This window comes from Neofelis nebulosa, chromosome 14 (genome assembly GCF_028018385.1).
Source record: "Neofelis nebulosa isolate mNeoNeb1 chromosome 14, mNeoNeb1.pri, whole genome shotgun sequence".
NCBI lineage: Eukaryota > Metazoa > Chordata > Mammalia > Carnivora > Felidae > Neofelis > Neofelis nebulosa.
The window spans coordinates 83,170,505-83,193,759 of record NC_080795.1 but is presented as its reverse complement, the minus strand read 5'-3'; the positions used below and the strand labels follow the sequence as shown (position 1 = coordinate 83,193,759).

General features: G+C 59.2%; 2 protein-coding genes and 1 long non-coding RNA gene across 5 annotated transcripts in view; 1 reads left to right on the top strand and 2 right to left on the bottom strand.

Moving 5' to 3' along the window:
* Window positions 1-674: 674 nt before the first annotated feature.
* LOC131494806 (uncharacterized) lies at window positions 675-1,362 on the bottom strand. Its single transcript, XR_009253600.1, has 2 exons — window positions 917-1,362; window positions 675-833 (listed from the first exon to the last, which is right to left on the bottom strand). It is a non-coding gene; the product is annotated as an uncharacterized LOC131494806 (long non-coding RNA).
* Window positions 1,363-1,403: 41 nt separating this feature from the next.
* On the top strand, window positions 1,404-20,381 carry CPSF1 (cleavage and polyadenylation specific factor 1). Its single transcript, XM_058699455.1, has 38 exons — window positions 1,404-1,506; window positions 1,603-1,761; window positions 12,188-12,215; window positions 12,308-12,450; window positions 12,555-12,635; window positions 12,750-12,901; window positions 12,981-13,127; window positions 13,257-13,396; window positions 13,474-13,584; window positions 13,664-13,757; window positions 13,878-13,965; window positions 14,043-14,165; window positions 14,252-14,303; window positions 14,406-14,500; window positions 14,572-14,646; window positions 14,726-14,806; window positions 14,889-14,978; window positions 15,232-15,342; window positions 15,418-15,559; window positions 15,637-15,815; window positions 15,897-16,033; window positions 16,119-16,293; window positions 16,369-16,575; window positions 16,723-16,812; window positions 16,906-17,049; window positions 17,122-17,274; window positions 18,112-18,228; window positions 18,308-18,398; window positions 18,469-18,553; window positions 18,622-18,763; window positions 18,849-19,001; window positions 19,078-19,254; window positions 19,335-19,401; window positions 19,483-19,530; window positions 19,604-19,759; window positions 19,841-19,970; window positions 20,054-20,192; window positions 20,269-20,381. Exons 2-38 carry the CDS (start codon window positions 1,618-1,620, stop codon window positions 20,314-20,316), a joined length of 4,335 nt encoding a protein of 1,444 aa, XP_058555438.1. The 5' UTR covers window positions 1,404-1,506; window positions 1,603-1,617; the 3' UTR covers window positions 20,317-20,381.
* Window positions 20,373-23,255, bottom strand: part of ADCK5 (aarF domain containing kinase 5) — a 17,580-nt gene continuing 14,697 nt past the window's right edge. Inside the window, exons 4-15 of one of the 3 annotated variants that reach the window (XM_058699456.1) lie at window positions 22,951-23,026; window positions 22,619-22,819; window positions 22,401-22,541; window positions 22,190-22,303; window positions 21,957-22,088; window positions 21,805-21,888; window positions 21,629-21,710; window positions 21,471-21,549; window positions 21,302-21,393; window positions 20,958-21,210; window positions 20,757-20,873; window positions 20,373-20,670 (exon numbers count right to left, since the gene is read on the bottom strand). In XM_058699456.1, the coding sequence (XP_058555439.1) occupies window positions 20,565-20,670; window positions 20,757-20,873; window positions 20,958-21,210; window positions 21,302-21,393; window positions 21,471-21,549; window positions 21,629-21,710; window positions 21,805-21,888; window positions 21,957-22,088; window positions 22,190-22,303; window positions 22,401-22,541; window positions 22,619-22,819; window positions 22,951-23,026 (1,477 nt within the window). In that variant the 3' untranslated portion in view covers window positions 20,373-20,564. The remainder of the gene's footprint in view (window positions 20,671-20,756; window positions 20,874-20,957; window positions 21,211-21,301; window positions 21,394-21,470; window positions 21,550-21,628; window positions 21,711-21,804; window positions 21,889-21,956; window positions 22,089-22,189; window positions 22,304-22,400; window positions 22,542-22,618; window positions 22,820-22,950; window positions 23,027-23,255) is intronic. The other 2 variants (XM_058699458.1, XM_058699457.1) reach the window with 2 other exon arrangements.

Genomic DNA, 23,255 nt, shown 5'->3' with positions numbered 1-23,255 from the left:
CCTCTCCTCTGACTGGGATGGAGCCTCATCCTATCCACCGCTGCCCTCCCCGGGACTGTGCTCCTTCAGGATCTCCAGCCCTCTCTGCACTGACCACCTCTCTCACAGATGAGTTCTTGTTCATTTGTTAGGGCATTTTCCAATGTGCCAAGCTCCAGTCCAAGGGTTCTGTGGGCCCTGATTTTTTCAATCATCACAGACGTCCTATGATGTGGGCACCATGACTGTGCCCATCTGACAGAGATGCCAAAACTTAGTGTCCCGGCTACAGTTTTTCTTATGACCTCTAAAGGGGTTTGGTGTGGCTCAGGGGTCACACACCTGCCTGGGCATTCGAGTGACCCCTTTGTCCACTACAAAAGGGTCAGCCTTGTTGCTGACACGAGCAAGTGGGCAGATATGGGTGCAACATAAACCCATGTTTCTATGTCCTTTTCTTGGGTGTAACTATACTTCCTTTTTTTTTTTTTTTTTTAATTCATTATAATTTTTATTAGAGAGAGAGAGAGCGCGCGTGAGCACACACAGGAGCACGGGAGAGGGGCGGGGCGGGGGTGTGTGTGTGGAGAATCCCAAGCAGGCTCCAGGCTCAGCGCATAGCCGGACGTGGGGCTGGATCCCATGACTCTGATCATGCCCTGAGCCGAAATCAAGAGTCAACAGACTGAGCCACCCAGACGCCCCTTACTTGTTTTATTTCTTATTATTCCATTCCTAAGTCCCAGGTCTGTACAACGGTACCCAGGGCGAGTCCCTGCCAAGCGAGGAGACATCCCCGTTAGCTGTGCTTGGTCGTGGCTCCAGAGTCTTCCACGTGGGCAACTGTGCTGGGCCTGGGGAGGGAGCAGAGGACGGGAAGGGCGAAAATCGCTGCCCTGGGGCGAGCGCTCACGTTGTAGAGGGCGGACCGGCATACCTGCAGGGCCAGACCTCCTCGGGAGGCGGCAGGGGCGCGGCCAGTCATCTCTCCGGGGAGCTTTCCCGATCCCCGGACTGCTCGGGCCTCCTCCGCACTCGCGGCCCGTGCCGAGAGCCTCACTGGGCGCGTGTCTTCCCTCACGGCCTCCACACCGCGAGGCTCTCCTGGCCCACCCGGGCACCGCGTCTCGCCCACGCGGGCTTGGTGGGGGCAAGTCGCCTCTTCCTGCGGCCTAGACCCTCCTCGGTGACCCCACCCTGCGTCGGGGAAGAGCGGCCCCCAGCCCAGCGGGCCCTGAGCCGCCGCACCCCCAGCCCCGTTTGCAACCCCGCCGCCGGCTTCTCCAGGGAGCCGAGTGCAGAGCGAGCTCGGGGTTTCGGGGCTCCGGACGCACAGCCTCGGAGCAGAGCCGCGAGGCTGCCCTGCCACCCCCTAGCCACCGGGGGTCGCTGTCGCGCGCGCAGCCACTCTGCCGCCGCGGCGCTGCGCAGGCGCGGGAGCCCGGAACCCGGGCGCTCAGCTTCCGGGTCCGGCCGGGCCGCGTCCGCCGCGGTGCGGTTCCCCCACGAGCCGGCTCCAACTGCCAGGTGGGCGGGCGCGCGCGCGCGCGCGCGGCCGGGGAGGGGGCGCCGGGCCGGGACCGTGCGCGGCGGCCCTGCTCATCCCGTCGCCTCCCCGCGCAGCTCGGGCTCGGCGCCATGTACGCCGTGTACAAGCAGGCGCACCCGCCCACCGGCCTGGAGTTCTCCATGTACTGCAACTTCTTCAACAACAGCGAGCGCAACCTCGTGGTGGCCGGCACCTCGCAGCTCTACGTGTACCGCCTCAACCGCGACGCCGAGGTAGGTGCGGGCCGCGCCGGCCCCTCGCAGCTCCCTGCAGCCTCCCGAGTACTCGCCGAGGGCGGCGCGCGGCGGCGGACGGAGAAGCGAGCCCCGCCGAGCGCGGCGGCCTCCGGGGCGGCTCTCTCCGCGCCGCAGCGCTCCGCCTGCCTTCCGCTCCCCGCGCCCGTGCGTCTTCTGTGCTCTTCGGTCTTTGCAGCAAATCCCGTAAGCGCCCACTGTGTGCTGGGCAGTGGAGGTACAGCGGTGAACAAAAGCTACCGAAACTCGGCGGCAGAGACCGCGCGCGAAGTAGAAACACACCTGTAAACAGGCTTGGAGGTTGGAGCGAGTGCAGCTGAGGTGGAGGAGGGAACGAGGGAGACGAGAGTGTCAGTCTGACAGGAAGACTGACAAAGACAGGACAAGGTTCCTGGCCAGAGGAACGAGGCTGGGTCTCGTGTGGGGCCAGAGAGCCCACAGGAGTTTTTCTAGAGTGTGATGGACCCATCCGTAGAGGAAACAAGTGCTCCGGTTGCCCAAGCGGTGAGAGTTGGTCCACGAAAGTTTCTCGCCAGAGCTGGTTTCTTGCCTGTTCTCAAGGGGGCAGTAAGACTTCTCCAGGCACAAGGATGGGGAATGGAGGGTGTTCCGGGCGGAAGGAATAGCCGGCACACAGGCCAGAGCAGCTGAGCATGGCGGGGGCAGGCACGGTTGGACTGGGGTGTAGAGCGGAAGTGGGGTGGGGGGAAGAAGGCACATCGTGGTCAGGATGGTTGACCCCAGAGCAGGGAGGAATCACCGGAGGCTTTGAGTGGGGGCTGACGCAGCATGCACGTGGGGTCAGAGGGGCGGACGGAAGGAGGCTGACCTTCCTGGGCACCTACTTCAGGACACGTGTGTTTGTTTTTGCATTAAATATGTAGACTACTAGGGGCGCCTGGGTGGCTCAGTCGGAAGAGCATACGACTCTTGATCTTGGGGTCATGAGTTTGAGCCCCGTGTTTGGCGTAGAGGTTACTAAAAGTGATTGAATGAATCCGTCAGTCCCATATTGTATGAGAGCGTCTTTGCTGTAATCACTGAACTAGACTTTTTTCACTCCTATGTTCCAATAAAGTTCCCCCTTCTCTGATGCCTGTCATCCTTTAGAGACAAATGGGAAGCATTTACATCATTATATATTAAAAAAAATTTTTTTTACATTTATTTTTGATAGAGACAGAACACAAGTGGGGGAGGGGCAGAGAGAGAGAGAGAGAGAAAGACAGAATATGAAGCAGGCTCCAGGCTCTGAGTTGTCAGCACAGCCTGACGTGGGGCTTCAACTCACAAACCGCGAGATCATGACCTGAGCTGAAGTCAGAAGCTTAACCGAGCCACCCAGTCACCCCTACATCATTATATTTTTTACATAAGGTTTCACAGCCCACTGGAATTCACTCGAGTCTTTTCAGCAGATGTTTGTTAAGCTTGTTTTGGGAGATGTTTGTGAGCACTACAGGTAGAGAGGCTTGCCCTTGTGGTGCTGCTGTTCCAGTGGGTGACAGACCACACACAGCCAGTAATACCGTGGGCTAGAGTTCGTTTATTTGTTTTGGTTTTTTTGTTTATTTTTGAGAGAGAGAGCGAGAGAGCGAGAGTGTGTGCGCGCATGAGTGGTGGAGGGGCAGAGACAGGGAGACACAGAATCTGAATCAGGCTCCAGGCTCTGAGCTGTCAGCACAGAGGCTGACGCTGGGCTGGAACCCATCCATGAACTGCGAGATCATGACCAGAGTCGAAGTCAGATGTTTAACTGACTGAGCCACCCAGGCGCCCCCCCCTTGGGCTATAGTTTAAAGTGCTGTGGAAAGCATCAGAGCAGGGTCGGGGAGTAGGGAGCCAGGTGTGGTGTTAAATTTTGCCTCCTTGCAGAGTTGAGATTTGAGTAGGCAAGGAGGAGGGGCTGGAGAGAGCTTTGTGGGTGTCAGGTGAAGGTTCCAGGCAGGTGAAGGCCTTAGGGCAGTAGGGACTGGTGTTCAAGAAGCAGCCAAGAGATGGGGCACCTGGGTAGCTCAGTTGTTTAAGCGTCTGACTCTGGATTGCAGCTCAGATCATGATCCCCCCAGTTTGTGAGTTCAAGCCCCACATCGGGCTTTGCACTGGCAGTGTGGAGTCTGCTTGGGATTTTCTCTCTCTCTCTCTTTCACTCTGCCCCTCCCCAGCTCTCTCTCTAAAAGTAAATAAATAAACTAAAAAAAAAAAAAAAAAAAAGGAACAGAACCAGCCAAAAGGCCCCGAGGAAAAGAGGAGTGAGTGCAGAGGGGCGCCTGGCTGACTCAGTTGGTGGAGCAGGTGACTGACTCTTGATCTCAGGGTCACGGGTTCGAGCCCCACCGTGGCTGTAGAGATTACTTTAAAAAAAAAAAAAAAAGAGGGGCGCCTGGGTGGTGTCAGTTAAGTGTCTGACTTCAGCTCAGGTCATGATCTCGCGGTTCATGAGTTCAAGCCCCGCATCGGGCTCTGCACTGTCAGCCCAGAGCCTGGAGCTTGTTTCAGATTCTGTGTCTCCCTCTCTCTCTCTGCCTCTCCCCAGCTTGCGCTCTGTCTCTCTCTGTCTCTCAAAAATAAATAAAAACTTAAAAAAAAAAAAAAAAAGAGTGAGGAGAAGACAGAAGGTCAGAGAGGTGGTGAGGTGGGGGCCCGGTATCAGCATGTTGAGCTTTTAGGCCAATGTAGCGATTGACTGCTAACTCTGAGGTGAGGTTAAGGAGTGACAGGACCTGTGTTTTGCAAAGGTCACTCTAGCTGCTGTGTTGAAGAGTCTGTAGGGAGGTGGGAGGGGGGGCCTGCAGGGAGACCAGTCAGGAGCATCAGGTGGTCGGTTGGTGGAAAGCAGTCAGATTCAGGATGGACAGGATGTGGGATGTGAAGGGGTGAGGCGCCACGGGCAATGCTGAGGTTTTGCCAGGGTGCAGTTTTGGTCTGAGCACCGGGAGGGGCTGAGTTGCTGTGACCTGACATGGCGAAAGGGACGTAGGAGCTCCTCTTGGGACATCATGATACTTGTTGCATAACAAGGAAGGCACTCCCAAACTTAGAAACTTAAAACGACAGACGATATCCCCCAACTTCTGGGGGTCAGGGAGCCGGGAGTGGCTTAGCTGGGTGGCCCCTGCACAGTCTCTCCCTGCAGTTCCATGTTGGCCAGGGCTGCCGTCCTCCGAAGGCGCTTGTGGGCTCGGAGCTTCTGCTTCTTACTCGCACAGCCGGCTGTCGGAAGGAGGCCTCGGTCCGTCACGTGAGCCTCACCACAGGGCGGCCTCCCCCAGAATGAAGGCTGAGAGAGAGAACAGCTCACCCAGGTGAAAGCACAGTGTCTTCGTAACCTAATCTGTACGTGATACGCTGTCCCTTCTGTCACAGTGGGAAGGGCTCACAGGTCATGGACTCTGAGAGGCTGGAGCTGTTGGGACTTTCTTGGACTCCAGACGCTGACAGGTGTACCGAGGTGCCCATGGAACAGCGCACTGCGAGGTTGCGGGAGAGTTAGAGCAGCAGTCGTGCTGGGGAGCAGGGTGTGGCCTGGAGCTGAAGTTGGGCCCGTCAGACCCTCAAGCTGGTTGGGGTCACCCAGAAGGTGGCCATCTGGGCCCTGGGGTGCCCCGGCGTTGAGCGGTTGGGAAGAAGAGAGGACGCCGAGGAAGACTTGGAGGAGGTGTGGCCAGGGAGGAGGGAGGAAAGCCCAAGCCCAGAGGAGGTGGCAGATTGGGAACCTGGGTCTCCTACTGCCGGGCCTCAGGTGAGGCCCACGATCTGGAGGCCCTGGTGACTCTTGACAGGGGCGTCGGGGATGTGGGCCTGCAGGGTTAAGAGCCGAGCAGAGAAAGAGAATTAGTACCAGTGAATGTAGACAGCTTTCTGGAGATTTGTGCAAAGAGGGAATCAAAGAGATGGAGTGGTGACTGGCGGGAAAAGAGGGTTTTCGAAAGACGAGCGGGAGAGCAGGGTGTTGCCCGCCGGGGCGGAATCAGCCAGTGCAGCAGGCTCGCCAGCCGCACCCACTCGCAGCCCACGGAGATCCACGGGAGCTTTGTACACCCTCAGGGTCGCGAGAATTCAAGAATTCCAGACTGCGTGTGGCTGCGAAGGCCAAGGCAGGTAGTTGCTGTTTGGCCCATTGTAGGAACATTTGCAACTCTTGGGTCAGAGAAGCGTGTGGGGCGGGAGGTGGAGCTGATGGGGGGAAGCTGGAGAGGGCTCCTCAGGTGGGTGAGAGCGCTCGGGATCAGTCTGGTTATTGCTGTGGAGCAGGCTGCCCTGGAGCTTCCAACAGCAGTCTGGTACCACGGACGCATACGTCTGTGAGTCCCTTGGGGGTTTGGACAGGGCACAGTGTGGACCGTGGAGGCACCTGGCCTATGCTCTGTGGGGTCTGGGCTTCCACTGGGTGACTTGAAGGGTTGGGGGCAAGCTGGGTGTGTCTGTCTCTGTCTCTCTGCTCCTCTCTCCCCACGCAGCTGGCTTGGTTTTCCTGGCATGGTGGCCTCGAGGTGGTTGGGCCTCTTACTTGGAGCGCTTACTTACTTGGAGGAAGAAGCTGCCAGTGATCCCAAGGGCCGGGCCCTGGGGAACCTGGTCCCCCTTCCACACGGCCTGTTGTTGTTCAGAGCTGCCTCTAGTCCAGACTCAGGAGGGGGGCGATGGGCCCCTGTTGAGGCTGTCTTCAGTCTGCCCCCGTGGAGTCTAGTGCAGGTGGCTGCAGTGGGGTGACAGGAGTGGGGAAGTCCTAGAGCACAAAGCGGGTGGGGATGTGTGTGGGGTGGGCAGTATGGCCGGGGCCTCCGTCCTTTGGGTGAGCTGGGAAGCAAGGGCAGTTCTGTCAAGAGGCAGGGGGTGCAGAGCAGAGAAGCTGTGTGTGGGAGGGGGGTGAGTGCATGGCCTGGGGCAGCCTAAGGGGTGCAGCTGGGCAGCGGGAGAGGCCCCTGTGACCTTTGGGAGGGAAAATACATTGTGGTTGATTGAAATTAACAGAAGCCCCAGCTAAATAGAAAATAGATCACGGTTATGGATGGAAAGTCTCCACGTTGTATAGATGTCAACTTTCCTCAGGTTAACCCATAAATTCAGTGTCTTCAAAGTGGCAGTAGGTTTCTCATTAGATTTAGTAATCTGATTCTCAAATTTACATGGAAGAGCCAAAAATGAAGAATATCTAGGATAGTTTTTAAAAATTTTTTGAAGTTTATTTATTTATTGGGGGGGGGGGGTGTGGAGAGGGGAAGAGGGAAAGAGAGAGAGAATCCCAAGCAGGCTCTGCACTGTCAGTGCAGACCCCCATGTGGGACTCGAACCCACGAACTATGAGATCATGACCTGAGCTGAAACCAGGAGTCGGAAGCTTAACTGACTGAGCCACCCAGGTGCCCCTAAGATGATTTTAAAATGACCAACGGGCACTTGCCCCATAGGACTGTCGGGAATTTTGTGTGTTGTACATGTGTTATTAGGTACATATAAGACAAATTTAGAGTAATTTTTGGGATTGCCTGGGTGGCTCAGTGGGTTGAGTGTCCAACTCTTAATTTCAGCTCAGGTCATGGTGCCAGGGTTGTGGGATCAAGACCAGTGTCGGACTCTGTGCTGATCATGGAGCCTGCTTAAGATTCTCTCCCTCTGCCCCCACCCCATTGCATTTTTTTTCTCTCTCTGAAGTAAAAAAAAAAAAAAGCATAATGTTTTAATTTTGAACTGAACTTTTTGTGATGAAATATCCCTTTTTGCCTTTTTGTTTCTAATATTTTTTGCCTTAAAATCTAGTTTGTCCAATAGCAGCGTAGCTATCTCAACTTTGTTCCCGTTCTTTGTTTTTTTGTTTTATGGGGTTTCTTTTGACGTGAATCTCTACACCCAATGTGCGACTTGAACTCACCACCTGGAGTTCAAGATCGAAGTCCGCATGCTCCAGTGACTGAGCCAGCCAGGGGCCCCTCTTTTTTTTTTTTTTTTTTTTTTTAAATCTGTGTCCTTACATTGAAAGTGACTCCACAGCAGATAGTGGGTGTTATCATTTGGCAGTTTCTGTCCCCTAATTGGGTGTTTGGCAGATGTACACTTAATGTAATTTTGTGTGCACTTGAGCTTGAATCACTGTCTGTCTCACTGTCTTTCTAAACACACCCTTATTCTTTTTCCTTTTCTGTGCTTTGTTTTGGGTTAGTGAGGACTTTTTAAGTCATTTTATCTTCCTGTTGGTTTTTAGTTACGTGTTTCGTATTATTTTCTAGTGATGTTAACAGTTACGCTAGGCCTCCTGGATTTATTACAGTTTGGCTTAGATGAGCATTTTTGCTGCTCCCGGAACAGTATAAAATCCTTTATACTTTAGCCCTGTTTATCTCCCTGAGCCCCTGGTTTGACCTACGTTATCAGTCCTGCAGTACGTTATTACTGTTTTTAGCCTCTCAATTTTACATCATTTCAGACTCGAGAGAAGTTTCAAGAGCAGAAATTTCCAGTGTACCTTTACCCACAGTCCCAGATGGAACATTGTGCCATATCTGCTTGCTTTCTTCTCTTTTTTTTCCCTAAGCCTGGAGAGTAAGTCGTAGACAGGAGGCCTCTCAGCTCCTGGAGGTCAGCGCATCCTGTGCACCCCGACAGCATGGAGGTCTGTCTCTTGCAGAGCCACAGAACAGTGGTCTGATGACGACAGTGACACTGGGAGAAGGCCAGGCCTGGTCAGATCCTGCCAATTTACCCCGATGACGTCTTTTGTAACAGAAGATGTCTCTTTGTATAGTCACTGGGCTGCTGGCTTGGATGGCGGGGTTCCCCCCGGAACATCACTGCGTTTCCCGTGGTAACTACTAAGTACCTTGTGGGACATATTTTGAGGTTGTGCAAACGTTGTCTTACTCCTCAAACTTTAATTTACTCCTGTTGGTTCCACCGATGGTTTTTGTTTCGGCTGCTTTTCCTGCCTCTTCCCTCTTCTAATTGTGTGGGCTTCCTGCCGCCAAGAGTGCTCCTTTCTCCCACGTGTCCTTCATCCCCTTATATCCTTCCAGCCTTATGAGCTCTTAGCAGCTTATAATCCTTTTTTATGCTGGGCTTTTCAACCTGAAGAACTTCCTTTAATAATCCTGCAGGTTTTCTACTGGCCGTGAGTTTGCTCCACTTTTGTATTGGAAATGCCTTTATCTCAGCTTCCTTTTCGAGGGGCATTTTCACTGGGTTTAGAATTCTAGGTTAATTGTTTCCTTTCAGCGCTTTCAAGATGTTATTCCACTGTCTGTGGCTTGTATGGTTTCTGGTGAAAATCAACTTTTATGGGGGCACCTGGGTGGCTTGTATGGTGACGGTTAAGCGTCTGACCCTTGATTTCCGCTCAGGTCATGATCCCATGATCCCAGGGATTGAGTCCCTGGTTGGGCTCTGTGCTGAGTGTGGAGCCTGCTTGGGATTCCCCCCCCCCCCCCCCCCCCCCCCCGCTTGCTTGAGAGTTCTCTCCCTCTCTCTCCCTCCCTCCCTCCCTCCCTCTCTCTCTCCCTCCCTCCCTAAAAAAAAAAAAAAAAAGAAAAAGAAAGAAAGTGAAAACCAGCTTTTATGAAGGTGATGTCTCCTTTTTCCTCTGGCTCCTTTTAAGGTCTTTTTCTTTGTCCTTGGTTTTGTCTTTTTTTTTTTTTTTAATTATTTTTTTTTTTTTTACGTTTATTTATTTTTGAGACAGAGGGAGACAGAGCATGAACAGGGGAGGGGCAGAGAGAGAGGGAGACACAGAATCCAAAACAGGCTCCAGGCTCTGAGCTGTCAGCACAGAGCCCAACGCGGGGCTCGAACTCACGGACCGTGAGATCATGACCTGAGCCGAAGTCGGACGCTTAACCGACCAAGCCACCCAGGCGCCCCCTTGGTTTTGTCTTTTGATTGTGATGCACCTGGTTGTAGTTTTGTTTTCTTTCTCTTTTTTCAACAAGAAAGAAATGGCTTACTCCTGTGGCAGGGCATTTGTAAACATAAGGCTGAAGTCTAGGTCAGGGGGCTCTGTCCAGGGAGGGGGCCAGGACGAGAAGTGGCTTGTTTTCTGGACTTGCCTGTTCTCCTCCTGCATATCCCCTCTCACCCATTGTCCTTCCTTTCTGGTTGTGGCTTCGTTATTATTATTGTTGTCGTTGTTATTATCTTTTTACTCAAGCTTATTTATTTATTTTGAGAGACAGCGAGAGCATGAGCAGGGGAGGGGCAGAGAGACAGGGAGAGAGAATCCCAAGCAGGCTCCGCATTGTCAGTGCAGAGCCCGACACGGGGCTTGAACTCAGGAATCGAGAGATCATGACCTGAGCTGAAATCAAGAGTTGGACGCTTAACCGACTGAGCCACCCGGGCACCCCTGGTTTTCTTTATATTTATCTTGTTTTGGGGTTTGCTGCTCTTCTTGAGTCTGTAGATTGATGCTTTTCATCAGTTTTGGAAAACGATTGGTCAACACCTTCATTTATTGATTCTGCCCTTCCCCTTCCTCCATCGATGCCAGTGGTATGTTAGAGCATTTGACTAGGTCCATATGTCTCTTGAAGTTCTTCAAGATTTTCACTTTGCATTTTGCTTGTGGGTGGGACTACAGTTGGTCTGTATGTGTTGACCTCACCCCCGGCAAGGGGAGTGTGGGTGTCCCGGCTGGTCCTGGTCACAGAGGTGACTGGGACACTTCACTCTAGTGGGACCTTGTTGAAGGGTTGTTGTAGATGTCCCTTGTTTGGTTGAGGAAGTTGCATTTTTGGCTTACTAAGAATTAAAAAAAAATTTTTTTTTTAACGTTTATGTATTTTTAAGACAGAGACAGAGCATGAACGGGGGAAGGTCAGAGAGAGAGGGAGACACAGAATCTGAAACAGGCTCCAGGCTCTGAGCGGTCAGCACAGAGTCCAACGCGGGGCTCAAACTCATGGACCGCGAGATCATGACCTGAGCCGAAGTCGGATGCTTAACCGACTGAGCCACCCAGGCGCCCCTTTAATTTTGATGTTTATTTATTTTTGAGAGAGAGGCAGAGTATGAGTGGGGGAGGGGCAGAGAGAGGGGGAGACACAGAATCAGAAGCAGGCTCCAGGCTCTGAGCTGTCAGCACAGAGCCCAAAGCAGGACTTGAACTCATGAACTGCGAGATCATGACCTGAACCGAAGTCGGACGCTCAACCGACTGAGCCACTCAGGCGCCCCAATGTTTATTTATTTTTGGGAGACAGAGAGAGAGAGAGAGAGAGGGAGAGGAGAGGTGGGGGAGGAGCAGAGAGAGAGAGGGAGACACAGAATCCGGAGCAGGCTCCAGGCTCCGAGCTGTCAGCACAGAGCCCGACACGGGGCTCAAACTCACAGACTGCGAGATCATGACCTGAGCCAAAGTCAGACACTTAACTGACTGAGCCACCCAAGAGCCCCTCTTTTCTTTAAGAAGGCTCCGTGCCTAGCGTGGGGCTTGAACTCATGACCCTGAGATCAAGAGTCACGTGCTCTCCTGACTGAGCCAGCCAGGCACCCCCTAAAATGCCTTTTCTGAAATGAGTTAATTATTTGGCTTTTCTCAAGCAGCTCTTTTCAGGACGTTGCCCAGTAGCACAAGTATGTCATTAAAAACAATCTTGTTTCTTGTTATTAAAATTTCTACTTTGCTTTGAAGTGACGATTTACAAGTGTGTGTGTGTCAGTGTGTTGTTACCACTAACAGAGAACAGTCTCTTATGGACACGAAAACGTACCGAAGCTCGGAGCCCTTGTTTTTCTGTAAAAGAAAAACGTGCCCCTGCGTGGTGGTACCGCCAGGCCCTCTGTGTGGCACAGAGGACGGCTGCACTTGCCGCAGTTTCATTACCCGAGGTTACGGACGCTCTGCAGTCTGGATAGCGCAGCCCGGACGCCCTCTCCCACCCTGGGGAGGCCCTGGCTGGCTGTGGGATCGGGCGAGGCCACGGCCCTCTGCGGCAGCATGCCCGGCGCAGGCTCAGTGGGCACCCTACGTGTCAGGGGAGCCGGGAGCGGTCGCTTGTGGTCGGCAGCTGGTGGCAGCTCTCGGGTCAAGCTAGACGCCTGTCTTGTAGAGTGATGCCCGTGCTGTGGCTGGGCCCAGGGGTGAGTTTGTAGGGGGCACGGCCAGGCAGGTTTGAGGGTGCACGGAGAGAGCTGCCATCCAGCCTCTGACCCTGAGCACTGCTGGCATCGGAGTGAGCGGGCTGTTGGGAAGCCAAGTTGGGGACTCAGGCTATGAGCACGAGTTTGTGCACATTGGGTTGGGGTGTGCACGGCTGTCTCTAGAAGTGTCTGGAAGCATGGTCCCCACTGCAGTGAGGGTTTGGGCAGGGCTGGCCCTGCGTTGTCTCCCCTCCTGGTCCCACCATGAGGTAGGACTCGCAGATGTCTGGCTGCAGCAGTGTGGTTTCACTGCCCGCCCTCCTCTTCCCTCTCCCAGGCGCCAACCAAGAATGACAGGAGCACAGGTGAGTGTGGGGGAGGCTGCCCTGGCCCCAGACCTGGGGCCGTGGGGGCTGGGGTGCGGGCCCAGAGCTGTACCCACCGGCCTCTCCCCCAGAGGGAAAGGCCCACCGGGAGCACCGGGAAAAGCTGGAGCTGGTGGCTTCCTTCTCCTTCTTCGGCAACGTCATGTCTATGGCCAGCGTGCAGCTGGCGGGTGCCAAGCGGGATGCCCTGCTCCTGAGCTTTAAGGATGCCAAGGTAGGTGATGGCCTTGGAGGTGGGAGTGGGTGTGGGAGGTCTGTGGGGGGAGGGGGGGTTGGGGGGAGGGGAGTCTGGGGCCATAGCTCTGACCTGCCCTCCAGCTGTCGGTGGTGGAGTATGACCCAGGCACCCATGACCTGAAGACCCTGTCTCTACACTACTTTGAGGAGCCTGAGCTACGGGTAGGTCCAGGCCATGCCCCCGGCCCTCCCTGCCCCCCTCCCTCCCGCCCCAGCCCGTCGCCCCCTGCTCCCCTCCTATCCCCAGGCTGGCCTAACGGTGCCCTCTGCCCCCAGGATGGGTTCGTGCAGAATGTGCATACGCCGCGGGTGCGGGTGGACCCCGACGGACGCTGCGCGGCCATGCTCATCTATGGCACGCGCCTGGTGGTCCTGCCCTTCCGCAGGGAGAGCCTGGCCGAGGAGCACGAGGGGCTCATGGGGGAGGGGTGAGTACCGGGACAGGGGAGGGGCTTGTCCAACCGGAGCTCTCTCCTTCCTCCGCCCACTGAAGCCTGTCGCCCCCAGGCAGAGGTCCAGCTTCCTGCCCAGCTACATCATCGACGTGCGCGGCTTGGACGAGAAGCTGCTCAACATCGTAGACCTGCAGTTCCTGCACGGCTATTACGAGCCCACCCTGCTCATCCTGTTCGAGCCCAACCAGACCTGGCCTGGGTGAGGCCCCTCTGCTGTGGCTGCAGCCGCCAAGGCCTGGGGTGGGTCTCATTTGGGACCGGGACTGGGCCACCCCGCCCTTGGCGTGCTGTGACTGGCCCCCTGGCTGACCTACTTCTTTGTCCCCAGGCGGGTGGCTGTGCGGCAGGACACGTGCTCCATTGTGGCCATTTCACTGAACATCACGCAGAAGGTCCACCCTGTCATCTGGTCTCTCACCAGCCTCCCTTTCGACTGCACGCAGGCCCTCGCTGTGCCCAAGCCCATTGGTGAGCCCCTATGGGGCTGGGGGTGGGGGGTGGGGGGGAGGGCGCTGAGCCCCGCCCACCAGCGCGTCCATTTCCAGGTGGGGTGGTGGTCTTTGCTGTCAACTCGTTGCTGTACCTGAACCAGAGCGTCCCCCCGTACGGCGTGGCTCTCAACGGCCTCACCACTGGCACCACCGCCTTTCCCCTCCGTGAGTGTGGGCTTGGGCAGGACCGCAGGGCAGGGATGGCAGGAGGGCTGCGGAGTCTGTCTAACCGCACCCTGCACAGGCACCCAGGAGGGCGTGCGGATCACCCTCGACTGTGCCCAGGCAGCCTTCATTTCCTACGACAAGATGGTCATCTCCCTCAAGGGTGGTGAGATGTGAGTCTCCCTCCCTTCGGTGAGCCCCGTGCCCTCCGCCCTGCCCCCACCCTCCCTTCGGTGAGCCCCGTGCCCCCCCTCTGAGCCCTGCCCCCAGCTCAGTGCTCCCCGTCCTGGCAGTTACGTGCTGACCCTCATCACGGACGGCATGCGCAGTGTCCGCGCCTTTCACTTCGACAAGGCGGCCGCCAGTGTCCTTACCACCAGCGTGAGTTGGGACTGGGTGGGTGGGAGGTGGCCCTGGGTCTGGGCCTGATTTCACCCTGACCGCCCACTGGTCTTCAGATGGTCACCATGGAGCCTGGGTACCTGTTCCTCGGCTCTCGCCTGGGCAACTCGCTCCTCCTCAAGTACACAGAGAAGCTACAGGAACCTCCGGCCAGTGCCGTCCGAGAGGCTGCTGACAAGGTGGGTGCCCGGGGCCTGTCAGGACGCTGGCCTCTTGTGCAGGGCCAGCCTCAGAGGGCTGCTCACTGTCCCCTCCTGCCTCGCAGGAAGAGCCTCCCTCGAAGAAGAAGCGAGTGGACTCCACGGTGGGCTGGTCAGGTGAGGACAGGCCTGCACGGGACAGGCAGGGGCTGGTGGGGTTAGGCCCGGTGGCCAGGCAACCGGGCCTCCTGGCCCGACGGGGTCTCTTGTCTGCTGCAGGGGGCAAGTCGGTGCCTCAGGACGAGGTGGATGAGATTGAAGTATACGGCAGCGAGGCCCAGTCGGGCACACAGCTGGCCACTTACTCTTTTGAGGTGAGGTTGGGCACAGGGAGGGGCCTCCCACGCCAGCCGACCTGCCTGCCTGAACACTGCTGTGTCCGCAGGTATGTGACAGCATCCTCAACATCGGACCCTGTGCCAACGCTGCCATGGGCGAGCCTGCTTTCCTGTCTGAAGAGGTGCTTTTGGGTGAAGAGATGGGGGGCAAGGGGCTCACGCAGTAGTGGGGCCCTGTCCTCACTCTGAGCTGCTGTGCAGTTCCAGAACAGCCCCGAGCCAGACTTGGAGATCGTGGTGTGCTCCGGCTATGGGAAGAATGGGGCCCTGTCGGTCCTACAGGTATGTGGCGGCAGGCGGTGTGGTGCTTCCTGGCGGGACCTGGGTGAACTGACACCCCCCTGCCCCCCATTCGTCCTTCTAGAAGAGCATCCGGCCCCAGGTGGTGACAACGTTTGAGCTTCCTGGCTGCTATGACATGTGGACAGTCATCGCCCCTGTGCGCAAGGAGCAAGTAGGTGTATCCTGGGCTGGTGAGGAGGCCCTGAGTGGGGCAGGTGACCCCGTTGCTGCCTCCACATGGACTCAGCCTGAGCGTGCGGGTGGCTTGGAGGCAGTGGGGCCCAGGACAGGGCTGGCCGTGACATTTTAGGCAGCCCTGGGTGCACACTTGCTCTGGTTTGGCTGGGGGTCTGCCCTCCCCCCACCCTCTTCCCAGGCACCCCTGGTTGGGTGGTGTGATTCCTGCTCTCCTTCTGCTGTCGCAGGAGGAGACCTCTAAGGGGGAGGGCGCAGAGCAGGAGCCCAGCACTCTTGAGGCGGAAGACGATGGACGAAGACACGGGTTCCTTATCCTGAGCCGGGAAGACTCCACCATGGTAAGGGGTGGGGGTCCCGCAGCCTGGGGCGGGGTCCCACGGTGAGCGTGCGCCTCACTCTCCCATCACCTGCAGATCCTGCAGACAGGGCAGGAGATCATGGAGCTGGACACTAGTGGCTTTGCTACGCAGGGCCCCACGGTCTTTGCTGGCAACATTGGGGACAATCGCTACATCGTGCAGGTGTCGCCGCTCGGCATCCGCCTGTTGGAAGGAGGTGGGCTCGGGCGGGTGGGCAGGTGGGCAAGGGTGGGCGGTGCTGACCACCCGGTGCTGACCGTCCTGTGCCCACAGTGAACCAGCTGCACTTCATCCCCGTGGACTTGGGCTCCCCCATTGTGCAGTGTGCCGTGGCTGACCCTTACGTGGTCATCATGAGTGCCGAGGGCCACGTCACCATGTTCCTGCTCAAGAGCGACTCATATGGGGGTCGTCACCACCGCTTGGCGCTGCACAAGCCCCCGCTGCACCATGTGAGCCACCCTCCCCTCGCCACGCCCACAGCCTGCTGACTCCCCTTCCCCCGGAGCTGAGCCCGGCCCCTCTCCCTGCAGCAGTCCAAGGTGATCACGCTCTGCGTGTACCGTGACGTCAGCGGCATGTTCACCACTGAGAGCCGCCTGGGCGGGGCCCGTGATGACCTGGGGGGCCGCAGTAGCTCGGAGGCGGAGGGCCAGGGCTCCGAAACCAGGTATTCTGGGTGGCCGGGGCACGGGCTGGGGCCAGGTTCCCTGCGGCAGGCCACGCGTGACCCGTCCTCCGGCCCCGGCCTCCAGCCCCACGGTGGACGACGAGGAGGAGATGCTGTATGGGGACTCGGGCTCCCTCTTCAGCCCCAGCAAGGAGGAGGCCCGAAGGAGCAGCCAACCCCCTGCTGACCGGGACCCTACCCCATTCCGGGCCGAGCCCACTCACTGGTGCCTACTGGTGCGGGAAAACGGAACCCTGGAGGTGTGTGATGCCCTGCACCCCACGCAGCTCCCTGTCCCCTGCTCCCTGCGGCTGCTAATCCCACTCCCCACACAGATCTACCAGCTCCCTGACTGGCGGCTGGTGTTCCTGGTGAAGAACTTTCCCGTGGGGCAGCGGGTCTTGGTGGACAGCTCCTTTGGTCAGCCCACCACACAGGGTGAGGCCCGGAAGGAGGAGGCCACGCGCCAGGGGGAGCTGCCCCTTGTCAAGGAGGTGCTGTTGGTGGCGCTGGGGAGCCGCCAGAGCAGGCCCTACCTCCTGGTGAGTATGGGCCCTCTGTCCCCTCATGGTGGCTCTGCACTGCCCCCCTGCCCCTCCCCCTGTGACCCTACAAGGCGCCCCCCCTTTGCTGTGGTGACCCCACAGTGCGCCTTTCCTTTCCCCTGGTGACCCCTCACTGCCGCACAGGTGCACGTGGACCAGGAGCTACTCATCTACGAGGCCTTCCCCCATGACTCCCAGCTCGGCCAGGGAAACCTCAAAGTCCGTTTCAAGAAGGTGCGGTGACCAGGTTGTGCTGGGTGTGGGGTGGATGTGAAACGTGTCGGGGGGAAGACCCGGCCCTCATGGTGCACACACCTCCACCCCCAGGTCCCTCACAACATCAACTTCCGTGAGAAGAAGCCAAAGCCGTCCAAGAAGAAAGCGGAAGGCGGCAGCGCTGAGGAGGGGGCTGGGGCCCGTGGCCGTGTGGCACGGTTCCGATACTTCGAGGACATTTATGGCTACTCGGGGGTAGGCAGGTGGCTTTATGGGGGGCCCTCGGGGGGTGCAGATGGGGCTTCCTCTCATAGTACCTGCCTTCAGGTGTTCATCTGTGGCCCCTCACCTCACTGGCTCCTGGTGACTGGCCGGGGGGCCTTGCGGCTGCACCCCATGGGCATCGATGGTCCCATTGACTCCTTTGCCCCATTCCACAACGTCAACTGCCCCCGTGGATTCCTGTACTTCAACAGACAGGTAGGGAGACCCCAGGACTGAGGCTGCTTCACGTTGCCCTCCTCACTTCCATCTGACACTCACCAGTGACGCCTGGGTCGGGAAGAGGTGCGGGGGCCCCTGAAATGAGGCCCTCAACAGCTCGTCACAGGGCAGGATCCTGGGTTTCATCTGGAGGGTCAGGGAGCTGTGTAGACAGTGGACAGGGCCAGGGTCAAAGAGGTGCAACCTGGGGCTTAACACTGGGAAAGCTTGGAGGACAGGGCAGGCGGCAGTGGAGACCGTAGCCCACAAGGGCACCCGTTTGCGGAGCCAAGGTCTAGCCACTGCTCTGTGGCTCAGACCCCAGCCCTGCCCTTCAGGAGCTGTGACTCTGGGCAAGACGCCCACTCTCTCTGAGCCTCCCATTTCCTCCTCCACGATGCCAGTATATTGATAGAGGTGACCCCAGGTGACTGAGAAAACAGCGATGATAGCACGGCCAGGGCTTTGTAGATGCTGACACGCTTGGGACCATGGGTGAAGGGTGGCCCTGGCAGGGGCTCCCTTGCCCGTCTGTGCGGACTCTGGTGTGGTCAGTGTACCGGTAAGCTTTTGCTTGCAGCCTCTAGCTTCCTGTGAGCCTGGTCCTCCCTTGCCCTGGCCCAGACAAGTCTGTGGCCAGCATCCCAGTCCTGGGTGAGCCTGGGAGAGGGGACAGCAAGCTGGTGAAGCACAGGACAGCTGGTCTCAGCCCCTTGCACACACCTGTGCCGGTAGAGCTGAGGGCCGTCTGCACGGAGCCCTCAGAAGGCCGGGATTGCCTGGCCTGCCTTTGGCGGTGCCTGGCCTCCCTGACCCTTGTACCCCGCCTCCCAGGGTGAGCTGAGGATCAGTGTCCTGCCTGCCTACTTGTCATACGACGCCCCGTGGCCTGTCAGGAAGATCCCACTGCGCTGCACAGCCCACTATGTGGCTTACCACGTGGAGTCCAAGGTCTGACCCCGTCCCCTCGAGGCCAGAGACCCTCTGGGTCTTGCCTCCGGCCTGCCCATGACGCCCTCCGCTCTCCCAGGTGTACGCTGTTGCCACCAGCACCAACATGCCGTGCACCCGCATCCCACGCATGACCGGCGAAGAGAAGGAGTTTGAGACTATTGAGAGAGGTGCGAGACGCCCAGAGGGGGGCTTGCTGTTCGGGCTGCCCACCCTGACCGTCGCCTTTTGTCCTTGCAGACGACCGGTACATCCACCCGCAGCAGGAGGCCTTCTCCATCCAGCTCATCTCCCCAGTCAGCTGGGAGGCCATCCCTAATGCCAGGTGAGGCTGGGTCTGGCTGGGGACCTGGGGCCAGCCCGTAGGCTGCATCCTGACCCTGTCGTGTGCAGGATCGAGCTGGAGGAGTGGGAGCACGTGACCTGCATGAAGACGGTGTCGCTGCGCAGTGAGGAGACCGTGTCCGGCCTCAAGGGCTACGTGGCTGCTGGGACCTGCCTCATGCAGGGGGAGGAAGTCACGTGCCGAGGGCGGGTAAGGGGCTAGCAGGAGGGGGCGGGCCGCGCCCGGCAGCCCCAGCACCGACCCTGTGCCTCACCCACCCTCCTTCCCCCGGCAGATCCTGATCATGGATGTGATCGAGGTGGTGCCTGAGCCTGGCCAGCCCCTGACCAAGAACAAGTTCAAAGTCCTGTATGAGAAGGAGCAGAAAGGGCCAGTAACTGCCCTCTGCCACTGCAACGGCCACCTGGTGTCTGCCATCGGCCAGAAGGTGTGCCCTCTGCCACTGCCCTCCCGAGTCCTGCCCGCTGCCTACCACTCGCTGCCTACTCCTTCTGTCCCCCTAGATCTTCCTGTGGAGCCTGCGGGCCAGCGAGCTGACCGGCATGGCCTTCATCGACACCCAGCTCTACATCCACCAGATGATCAGCGTCAAGAACTTCATCCTGGCCGCCGACGTCATGAAGAGCATTTCGCTGCTGCGCTACCAGGAGGAGAGCAAGACACTGAGCCTTGTGTCCCGGGTACCCGTGGGGCCTGCGCACAGTGCTGGGGGGGTGCTGGCCTCAGGCCGACCTTGACACCCCTCCCTCCCCGTCCTCAGGACGCCAAGCCCCTGGAGGTGTACAGTGTGGACTTCATGGTGGACAACGCCCAACTGGGCTTCCTGGGTGAGCACAGGGCCCGGGGGGCTTTGGGGTCTTTCAGACTTTGGGTGTGGCCGGGCTGACCCTGGGCGCTCTGCTCCCCAGTGTCCGACCGTGACCGCAACCTCATGGTGTACATGTACCTGCCAGAAGGTGAGTGTTCCCTCTTCCCCTTTTGCGGGGCTGGGGGTTGGGCGGGCAGTGACCTGAGCTCCCTCTGGCTTAGCCAAAGAGAGCTTTGGGGGCATGCGCCTGCTCCGCCGGGCGGACTTCCACGTGGGCGCCCACGTGAACACGTTCTGGAGGACCCCATGCCGGGGGGCTGCCGAGGGACCAAGCAAGAAGTCAGTCGTGTGGGAGAACAAGCACATCACGTGGTTCGGTGAGTCCCGGGTCAGATGGGGGCAGGTGTGTGGTGCGGGGCAGGGGACGGTCAGCCCGGCTCACACCGTGCCTCCCGCAGCCACGCTGGACGGCGGCATCGGGCTGCTACTGCCCATGCAGGAGAAGACCTACCGGCGGCTGCTAATGCTTCAGAACGCGCTGACCACCATGCTGCCCCACCACGCTGGCCTCAACCCCAGGGCCTTCCGGTGAGTTGGCCCCGCTCCCTCCCCCAGCTCCTCTTCCCCCCCACCCCACGTCCTGCTGCCCTGCTGCCTGCCTGCCTCCCCAGGATGCTGCATGTGGACCGGCGCATCCTGCAGAACGCGGTGCGCAACGTCCTGGACGGGGAGCTGCTCAACCGCTACCTGTACCTGAGCACCATGGAGCGCGGCGAGCTGGCCAAGAAGATCGGCACCACCCCCGACATCGTAAGCCCACCCCGTCTGCCCCGCCCCGCCCTCCCCACTGCCCCCTACCCCCTCACCAGCCCCTCTCTCTCTGCAGATTCTGGAGGACCTGCTGGAGACGGACCGCGTCACCGCCCACTTCTAGACCCACCCCCATGCACCACCCCCACCCCTTTTTGTACAAAACACGAGGAAAAAGAGTGATTTGAAGAGAGTCTGTGGTCATTACAGGGTCTCCCGGCTGGGCTGTGGCCACAGCCCCGTGTTGTCCCCCACACCCGCTCCAGGCCACCGCTGCCTCGGCGCCCCCGGTCTTGGGGCACGTGCACCTTCAGCCCTGATCTGTTGCTTGGACGCTGGGTGAGCTCTGAGGTCTGCTGTCCCTGGGGCTCCCTAGGTCTCCAGGTACTGGGAGAGCTCCTGGGTCTCCGGCAGGAGGCCCAGCTGGAACAACAGCCGAACCAGGAGGGCAGTGAGCCGCATCGATAGGGTCTCCACCCTGGGGTGGGAGGGCAGAGGGGTCACAGGTTGGTGGGGAGCAGGTATTGGCGGCCTGCCCCAGCCTGCCCCCTCCCACCCCCTCACCTTAGGGCCACTTCAAATTTGAATGTCTCCCAGATGACCTTGATGTGGCGCAGGAGGCTGGCACCGTAGACACTCTGGTACGCCACACCCGCCAGGCGGCTCCAGCCCCTGACCGCACTGTCCAGAGACGGTCAGTCCGGCACAGTCATTCCACCCCCCCCCCCCCCCCCCCCCCCCCGGGCATCACCAGCCAGCGCCCACCTCTTGGCCATGAGGAAGTAGCGGTCAACAGGGGCGCCCAGGGTGGTGGTGATGGCGCGCACGGTGTTGATGTTGCGCAGCACGAGCAGCATGGACCGCGGCAGGGCCTTGAGCACCCGCACGATGTCCGCGAAGTGCTCTCGCGCCATGGCCTGCATGTAGGCTGCCTCCTCGCGGCTCAGCAGGTGCGAGCGCCACAGCTGCCCCAGGCGCACAGGCCGCTGCATGAGCACCTCGGAGAAGAGGATATAGTCTGGGCGGGGGGGGGGGGGGGGGGGGGCGGGGGACAGTGAGCCAGGCCCGCGTGCCCCGCGAGCCCACACGCCTGCATGCCCCAGCCTCACCTTGCACCCCAAGTGCGGCTGCGTGTGTCTTCATTGCCGCGTCGTCCCTCAGGATGATGGCCCGCCACAGCTGGCACAGGGCTGCCCGGTCCCTAGGGGAGCTCAGCAGTAAGGCCAGAGCGCCCCGGCCAGTGCCCCCTGGCCCCCTTCCCCCCTTGCCCCTGCTTACTTCTCATCCAGAAACTGGTAGAGCCCATGGTCCAGCAGCACCAGCTGTGCCTTCCCATCTGGGCCTTTCCGCACCAGAACTAGGGACACAGCACATTGGCTCTCGCCCCCCCTACCCCTGGCCCCCCACCCTCACCCCGGGGTGGGGGCTCTTCCTACCATTGCCAGGGTGGGGGTCAGAGTGGATGAAGCCTGTGTAAAATATCTGCTCAGCAAAAGTCTGAATGAGCTTCTCTGCTATCTGGAGAGAGAACAGGACTACGCCACCATGGCCCCGTGCTCAGGGCGCCCACACACCCCTCCCACATCCACGTGCCAACGCGCACGGCACTCACGTCCTTCACTGCCAGCCCCATGGTCTTGATGGCCTCCACGTCGTTGACCTTGCAGCCTTCACAGAATTCAGCTGTCAGCACACGCTGGGAGAGAGCAAGTGGCTGAGCTCAGCAGGCCCGTACGTTCCCACCCAGGAGGGGGCCCAGCCCACCTTGCTGGACGTGTCCCAGTACACGCGGGGGACCACGATATAGCGGAAGTGCTGCAGCTCCTGTGCACAGCGCTCAGCGTTTCGGCCCTCGTTCTCGAAGTCCAGCTCCTGGGCCAGGGTGCCCTTCAGGTCCTGGGGGCCACACGGGCAGCTGGGGGTCCAGGTCAGGGACCAGCCCACCCCCAGCACACACGTGCAGACACTGCTCCAGCCTGCCTCTGGGCAGCGGTTACCTGGAGGACCCAGCTGAAGCCGAAGCTGGGGTGCATGAACTCGATGAGCTGGAGCAGGAGCTCCAGAGTGTGGATGTCGCCGTCAAAGCGGTCCCGCAGATCGATGTACTGCACCTGCATCAGGCAAGGCTGCAGGGAGGACCCGGGGCCGCCGCCACAGCCCCAGAGCCCGCTGTGGAGCGGCGCCCCCCCCCCCCCCCCCCACCCATACCTTCACAGCCACGGCCGTGCCATCGTGCAGCTTGGCTCGGTGCACCTGGGCCAGGCTCGCAGCAGCGATCGGCTGGTAGTCAAACTCCTGGAAGAGCTTGTGGGGTAGGGCCTGGAAGTCTTCAAGGAATAGCTCATCCACCTGGCAGGAGAGGCTTCTTGGAGCAGCGTGGGGGCCGCTGCAAGGCCCCCGGCTCCCAGCCCAAGAGTAGGGCTCACCTCCCGGAAGCCACGGGTGAGGGCCCTGTCCTCCAGCACACGCAGGGTCCTGATATACTCCGGGGGCAGCAGGTGGTTGAAGGAGCACAGCCCCTGGCCCAGCTTCACGTAGAGGCCCCCGTTGCTGATGGCCCCGGCCACCAGCGCGTCAGCCGCCCGCTGGTGACATGCAGACATCACCTCCAAGTACCCCGGGCTGTTCTGACCACAGGCATGGAGGGAAGGGATGGGGGCAGGCAGGCGCCTCCTTAGTGCCCCCAACACCTACCTCCATCTGGCCTGTCCCCTTCCCCTGGCCCTCCCCCCACCGTGGCCAGGACACAGGGACAAACCTCTTCCACCCCTCGCAGGACGACGTTTGCACACCACCAGTAGTCCAGGGAGATCTGGAGGCCGACCTTCAGAGACCTGTGGGCACAGGCTGTCCTCAGCCCTTGGCGGGCACTGGGCCTCAGACCCCCCACTAGCCCACCAGACCAAAGTGAGCACATGGCAGGGGCTGTCTGTGCAACCCCTGTCCCTGAACGCGCATCAGCGAGCACCCAGGATGTCTGGGGACGGCTCGCGCCCTACCAGTCAGGCATGGCTTCTTTCTCATTCTTTCACAGCACCTAAGAACTGGTGCAGCAGTGATGGC

Coding starts and splice junctions, on each gene's coding strand:
- CPSF1 (XM_058699455.1), top strand. CDS start 1,618: ATGTACGCCGTGTACAAGCAGGCGCACCCGCCCACCGGCCTGGAGTTC. Junction 13,966..14,042: donor CCAGTGTCCTTACCACCAGC/GTGAGTTGGGAC, acceptor ACTGGTCTTCAG/ATGGTCACCATGGAGCCTGG. Junction 18,399..18,468: donor GTTTGAGACTATTGAGAGAG/GTGCGAGACGCC, acceptor TTGTCCTTGCAG/ACGACCGGTACATCCACCCG.